The sequence below is a fragment of the Epinephelus fuscoguttatus genome, linkage group LG3 (genome assembly GCF_011397635.1).
Source record: "Epinephelus fuscoguttatus linkage group LG3, E.fuscoguttatus.final_Chr_v1".
Lineage (NCBI taxonomy): Eukaryota > Metazoa > Chordata > Actinopteri > Perciformes > Serranidae > Epinephelus > Epinephelus fuscoguttatus.
This window is the reverse complement of record NC_064754.1, coordinates 11,880,867-11,887,836: the sequence shown is the minus strand read 5'-3', so window position 1 is coordinate 11,887,836 and position 6,970 is coordinate 11,880,867. Positions and strand designations below refer to the sequence as shown.

Sequence of the window (6,970 nt, the reverse complement as noted above, 5' to 3'; positions counted from 1 at the left end):
ATCAAGCTAGCCACTCACAAAAAGCAACTTCCGGTCTCAACCTTCAAAGTAAACACTTATGCTTAAGAAATATTACGTACCTTGATATAATCTAAATGCCCAGTCCATGAAAATGATTAACTCAAAATTTTGAAAACAATCATAAAGTATTATGCGACCAAAACATGACTGAAAGCTAAATTAATTCAAACGCTAACAGATTTTAGACTTTTATTTTGAAAAGACGTCCTTTGACTTCCCGTATTATGATTGCTAATCCCCTCTACCTTGACGTGCTGCCCAGTAATGAGCGTGATTAACGGTGTTTGTCAATGCAGAAACCAAACGGAGATAAAAATGAACCAATGAGAGACCCGGGAATCAGACTGATGCAACATACTAACGAATCAGCGTTCAGAATCCTCTGAAATCCCGCCCACTAGAAGCCTTACTGCAGAAGCGCCCTCCTTCCCAAGCTCTCGGGTCAATCAGCGGGCGGTGCGTCTGCTGTCGCTCAACAGATCGACATGCGAACCAATCAGCTTTGAGCTCTGAGTTTTTGACAACACTGTGGACCAATCAAACAGCGCCGGAGGCGGGACATATGTTTAAAGTGTATCTTGCAGCCTTCCTTTTCCTCCTAGTGTCCATCTGTCAAAAAAACTGTTGTGGGTTTGTATTTTTTAAATCAAGGCTGCACAAACCTCCACAATCAGTATTTTCAGAATAACTTGAAAATAAATTGTCTATTTTTTTTTCACTTAAGTACACTTTTTTCTTTCAACTGCATTCACAATGGATATACAGTATAAGAAAAAAGAACATTTTAAAAGTAGTTATGTACATGTTTTTTTCAAATTTGATTAGATTTACATGTAGGGAAAAAGCTAACTACTACTTAATGAAATACACATTCTCTTCGCAGCAGTATGAACACGTTTTTTTGTAATAATCCTCTCTTCTTAAATTATAACCCCCTTTACTGTCTGAAAACATTTTTTGTATGTTACTTAAAATGAATTACTTTTTGCTTTACACATTTGCTCTGTTTTAAATTCTACATGATTCATGAACTTCAGAGGATATGACTCTAAAAAGAGTGTGTTAGTGTGGTCACAATATCCTACAGTGTTTACAATCCATATGGCTCTCTTTTGTAGTATGAATGACTGTCATGTTGTTTTGTACATGGTCTCCCACACCTTCACACAGTAAATCAAATATGAATACACAAGTGAATAATACAGTGTGTAACGCATTATAATTCAGCATGTGGCTGTTTTTTCCCAACTCTTTGCCAACTTTGCTCACATATGAGGTTTCCAGGTTGTGGTCTAATATCACGACCAGAAATTAATTTTCGTATACTCTTTTTTTTTTTATTATCATGTATGTGTATTATCGCTATTTATTTGTTCCAATTCCAAGTTCACATCTATCACTTTATCTGCTAACACAGACCTTTCACGAATGCTGAACTCTCTCCAATGTGCCCATGTTTTGGTATCATTGTGGAACTCATTCATTCACTCATTCTCAATCTTGTGAAGAGTAAAAACAGAGAGACTATGCTAAGTTAGGTCAGTTATAAAAAGACCGAGGCAAATGTATGTCAGCATTCAGACCACACGGGAGATACCAGAGGGTAGCAAATTATGTGACTGTGTAACTCTTTGTCATTTATATCTCCTTCACCATTTTCGTTCCACAGTGTTAACCGTGAGGTAACCCCCCCTCCCTTCATTATACATCAGAAGATGACAGAAGAAGTAAAATTAGCAAACTTCTTTTTTATTAAAAATGTAGTAGACTGTGCGGAAGCAGTGTGGTGCAACTGCAAGAAAAAACACACACAACTGGATGCTCTGTCATTCTTCTGTGTCTTACGATGTCTTCCTTACAAAGGGTATTCGCTCCACAGGCTGAAAGACAAAGAAAACGTTATCATCATCATTACCTACAAATTAAGATGGACTTTATTAATGTATCTCCAAGAGATAGGGCTGAATATAGTTACACATTTTTCAGCAGAACATGAACTTTGCCTGCAGATAATAATGAATCATAATAATTAACCATGAATCTCTAACCATATGAATTCAAGTAGGTATTTCGTGTTTTATGCTCAACACTATGGACACATTTTGGTACTATAAAGCATAGATTTTTTAATACTCAGTGTTAAGTAAGCATTTTTTTCACACCATGATAAAGTCTCCATGTCATAGTGATATTACTGAGAGTAAGTGATATAGTGAATGATTGGCAACCTGTATTTATGCATGTATCACCACGATGTATCTTAGCTTATGAATCAGGCCATTAATATTCTGTTATATTGAAAACAAGTATGCTACATTAATTCGACTTCCAGGGTCACAAGTTGGCTGAAACAAAATAAAACTGGAAAAAAGGTCTTGGTTCATCTTTCCACTGTTTCAACAATCAGCAACTCTAGTTTGGTTGAAAAAACCCCCTTAATTCACCCAGTTGGATGTAAATATATGCTGGCTCTATACACGCTAAAATTACTATTTATTTAAATGGAGTCTGGTGGGTGAGATATGCGCGAGTGTGTGTGTGTTACCTCCGGCTGTACTCGGGGTCAGTGTGTGTTTGCAGCAGCAGGTCTCTGATCTCCTCAGGTGGGCTCAGACCATGAAGCTTTGCTCTCTCCCATCTCTGTAACCTGCTGATACCTGGAGACAGAAAGATGATGTGATAAATGATTCAGTGTTCTGTGTGATTAAAAGCTGTTTCTGCACCACTATAACTTTACATTTCCCAAAAAGAGCAGAGGCCAAAACAATGAAAAAAACCCAGCAGCAATACAGCTTTGTGCCTCCAGATGACAGTGCAGGACAGAGTGTAGTAAAAAAATGGACTTACTGTCTGGTAAGCCTAAACCACAGCAGTAAAACTGAAGCAGACAGTAAAGCTGTAGGCGGTAAAACCAAAGCAAAGAGCTAAAACTGGCTAAAAAGCTTCATAGGACTGAGGAGAACTACAGAGTTTGTGATCACTCTCTATCGGTTCGTTAGTTACTAGTGTACATGTGTATGTATGGTATGTTACCTGTGCAAGGCCCAAATCTCCAGTCCAGATCAAAATGTCTGAGCGTCTCCAGCTCCTCCTCTCGGATCGTTTTAGTTTCAGCCTCTGCTTGAGAAAGAAAATTTAGAGAGAACTAAATAAAACAACAAAAACTAAAGAAAACAAAACAATGACCGATCATTTTCAGTGAACTCTAAAGTAAACACTGCATAATGCATTTCCATATACTGTTACTGTGACACTGAATTTTACAGAGCACATGTATGTATATATCAATAGAGAAAGACCTTTAAAAAGCTACCCAGAGCTGACAGTAACACAAAAATATTTCAGCGTATTTCACAGTCTGTAGATGCTGATTGATATTTGGATTTCGTTGACTGTTTTTCAAAGTGATACTGCAAATACAGAGTCAGTCTGTATCACTGAGGGGAGATTAGATACAACACAGAGCACAGCTACAGTAGCCAAACGTGACCTCTATAGAAACACCATGCTGCTCTTCACCTTTCTCTGGCGGAGGAGGAGAAGAAGGCGTCTTTGCTTGTTTCGTCCCCCTCCTTGCTCTCTTCACCACCTTGAATGAATCAGTTATCAGTCCGCGCTTGGTTGTCATGGTGACTGATCTAGAACATACACATATGCATACACTTCACTGTATACTCCACATCACTGGTCAGGGATTTTTTTCAAACCAAACAATAGTAAGTCTATTCTGAGATGGAAATCTATGCACACCCCACGGACAACACCTTAGAGTTGTGATCACATACCATCCTTTTTCTTTGTTAATTAGGGCTGCAACCAACAATTATTTTCTTTGTTGATAAATCTATCAGTTACTTTCATGATTAACTGAGCAGTTGTTTGGTCTATAAAACGTCTGAAAATGGTAAAATATGTTGATCAATGTTTCCAAAAGCCCAGGAGGACGTCTTTAAATGTCTCATTTTATCCACAACCCAAAGATGACTCTCATTGAGGAGTTAAGAAACCAGAACATATTTACATTTAAGATGCTGGAATCAGATAATTTTGACTTTCCTTTAAAAAAAGACTCAAACCAAAGGACTGATTATCATTTATATAAGTTGGCGATTAATTTAATAGTTGACAACTGATTAATTATTACAGCTCTCCTGGTAACATTCTCAACATTCAGATATGTTAGATGCACAAAAATGAGGGGAATTTTAGAGATGACAATGTAATTATTTAGTATTATTCACATTTTAAGTAGAACCCTATTTGCAGCTCCACTAAGAGTACCTCTGCTAAATTCTTGATTTAACCACATTTAAAATAAACTATAATGCAGAGTAAACCAACATAAACCTAAAACCAAGACACACAACCACATCACACCAGTTCTGGCCCCTTTACATCGGCTCCCTGTTTGTTATAAGATTGACTTTAGAGTCTAATTGATTACTTTAAGGTTCTTCATAGCCTGGCTCCAGATTACATTTCAGACCAGTTATGAACCTCCGTGTAGTTTGAGATCCTTGAGCAGAGGTATCCTGCTTGTTCCAGAGTCCAGACTGAAAACTAAAGGGGACAGAGCTTTTGCCATCAGGGCCCTGGAACAACCTTCCCGAGGATATAAGGCTGTCTGAGTCACTGGCTTCCTTTAAGTCTCTCCTAATGACATACTTCTATCGGAAAGCATATCCTGACTATCCTGCTATCATATTGATCAATGCTATTTCCCATTTATTATCTTGAATTTAGTTTTGGCCTCCCATCTTTTTATTACATGTTATTTGATTTATTCTTCTTGTGTTTTAAATGTGTTTAGTTTTAATGTACAGTACTTTGTAACTGTGTTTTGAAAGGTGCTCACCTTCGTCTCATGTCTAGATTACTGTAATTCTCTTTTCACCTGTCTCAATAAAACTTCATTAGACCGCCTCCGACAAGTCCAGAACGCTGCCGCCAGGCTTCTGTCCAGATCTCATAAGTTCACTCACATCACTCCAGTCCTGGCATCCTTGCACTGGCTCCCTGTTAATTTTAGGATCCAGTACAAGATCTGAACCATCACTTACAGAGCCCTCCATGGTCAAGTACCTGCATACTTGACGGATCTAGTGTCCTTTCACTGTCCTGTCAGGTCACTGCGGTCCGCTGAAGGCCATCTGCTTACTGTCCCTCACACAAAATTAAAGACCAAAGATGACAGAGCCTTTAAGGCTGTTGCACCTAAATGGTGGAATGCACTACCTCATGAGCTGAGAGCGGCCTCTTCCGTGGACATTTTTAAAAGGCAGTTAAAAACACATCTGTTTAGGCATGCGTTCCAGTAATAGCCCATTGTATCATCTCTGTATTTCGCTGCACTTTATTTGGTTTGTTTTTGCATTGTTTCTGTTATTGTATTTTTTTGTATTTTAACTTGTCAAGCACTTTGTGAGTCCTCTCCGTGAGAAGTGCCATATAAATAAATTTACTTACTTACTTACTATAAAAATGAAGTTTGTTATTATCATTATTATTAGTAGTAGCAGTAGTATTATTATTAAATGCAGTTATATCACTTCTTAATGCATGGAGACTACCCTGAATCGTCCACATTTATTTAAATTATAGGAAGCACATTTGTAGTTGCTGCCTTTTATGCTCACCTCCTGATGCTGGTCACACAGCACTGTCTTATTGGAATTTACATAGCAGTCTGTATTTGTCAGTTTTTAACTGTTAGTATAATTAAGCAATAATACAATTTTGTCCTTGCAGTGTTTAGCTGCTGTTTGCTTTAAAACATTCACATCAGGCCGTTTTGTACAGCTGGACATGTCCGGGCTAAGGCTCCCCTACTTCTCGTTTTTCAAAATAAAAGTAGCGCTCAATAATATGAAGTTACAATTTTATTTGACAGTTTTAATAAAAATCATACATGTGTGTATATGGTTAGAATAGCATGTCACCACAATTTAAATGACACATATCTTCTTGTCCCGACGCTGCACTCTCATAAGTTCACACCAATTTCGACTCAAAAATCTGGTTAATTATGTTGACATGCTTCCCAGCAAACACATGTATGCCGATAAAATAATTTATTAAATGTTTACGTACCTCTGCGATGCCATCTTAAATTCGGCACAAATAAACAAAAGCTATTTCAATGAGAAAATGAATTACTGCCTTATCAACCTTTCAATCTCCTCTACTGACTGCCACACCTTCTTTTTCAAAATCCTGCAGTAATTTGACTGAAAGAGTTGTAACGAAGTCATTACAACTTTACAAGCATATATCAACAGCGTTGTTAGATTATATTTCAGACGACTTCACCAATTCAAAACAGATGGACGAGCCACAGTATGGCTGACGTTACTGACCCTATCGATGGTCAAAGCTGCAGGAAACAACATGTTCCACTAAAAGCTATATGATAACACAGTAGACGTGTTTCAGCGCGAGCATCTTAACGTTCAGCTAAAGGTTTCTGCGGCTGTCTACTTAACTTACCTCGTTGTTCAACCAATACAAGCTCCAGCAGATGTATCGCCCAGTTCAAAATGTTTTCTCTTCATTCAGTCTGCAGAAAAACCAGTCGACCAAAACAATGACGACTGACGACGCTTCTTCTTCTTCTGCCAGTGTCGCTACGGCAGACTACAGACTGCTGGGCCTCTTTGCTGCCCCCTGCCGTTACCTTCACATGTACTACAGGTCAGTGGTTGGCTACAGGACATTGTACTGTATTTTTTGTCTCCCTCAATATTTAGAACATGTGCATCTGTCTCCCCGAATAAAAATATGTATTTTATCATATTATTTGATTTTTACACCATAAGTTGATGCAGGAAAGGCACAATCTAGACTAGAGAGCTGAAGTGAAACCCGAAAATGTTTCTGTTCCGCAATTAAGAAAATTCAAATTCACCAACATTCAAATCACACAAACATCTGTAATAACACAGATTACAAA

General features: G+C 37.9%; 1 protein-coding gene across 2 annotated transcripts; it reads right to left on the bottom strand.

Moving 5' to 3' along the window:
- Window positions 1–1,749: 1,749 nt before the first annotated feature.
- Window positions 1,750–6,632, bottom strand: pold4 (DNA polymerase delta 4, accessory subunit). Of its 2 annotated transcripts, none has more exons than XM_049571288.1 (5): window positions 6,508–6,632; window positions 3,541–3,659; window positions 3,055–3,141; window positions 2,567–2,678; window positions 1,750–1,901 (listed from the first exon to the last, which is right to left on the bottom strand). In XM_049571288.1, exons 2-5 carry the CDS (start codon window positions 3,647–3,649, stop codon window positions 1,877–1,879), a joined length of 333 nt encoding a protein of 110 aa, XP_049427245.1. In that variant the 5' UTR covers window positions 3,650–3,659; window positions 6,508–6,632; the 3' UTR covers window positions 1,750–1,876. The 2 variants fall into 2 exon arrangements, with proteins under 2 accessions (XP_049427245.1, XP_049427246.1); XM_049571289.1 differs by having other exon boundaries at window positions 3,055–3,138; window positions 6,508–6,624.
- Between the last annotated feature and the right edge of the window lie 338 nt (window positions 6,633–6,970).

Excerpts from the sequence above, each read along its gene's own strand:
- pold4 (XM_049571288.1), bottom strand. The coding sequence starts at position 3,649 with ATGACAACCAAGCGCGGACTGATAACTGATTCATTCAAGGTGGTGAAG. Across the intron at positions 3,142-3,540 it reads TCCTCCTCCGCCAGAGAAAG|CAGAGGCTGAAACTAAAACG; the intron begins GTGAAGAGCAGC and ends TTCTTTCTCAAG. Across the intron at positions 2,679-3,054 it reads GAGATTTGGGCCTTGCACAG|GTATCAGCAGGTTACAGAGA; the intron begins GTAACATACCAT and ends TTCTGTCTCCAG.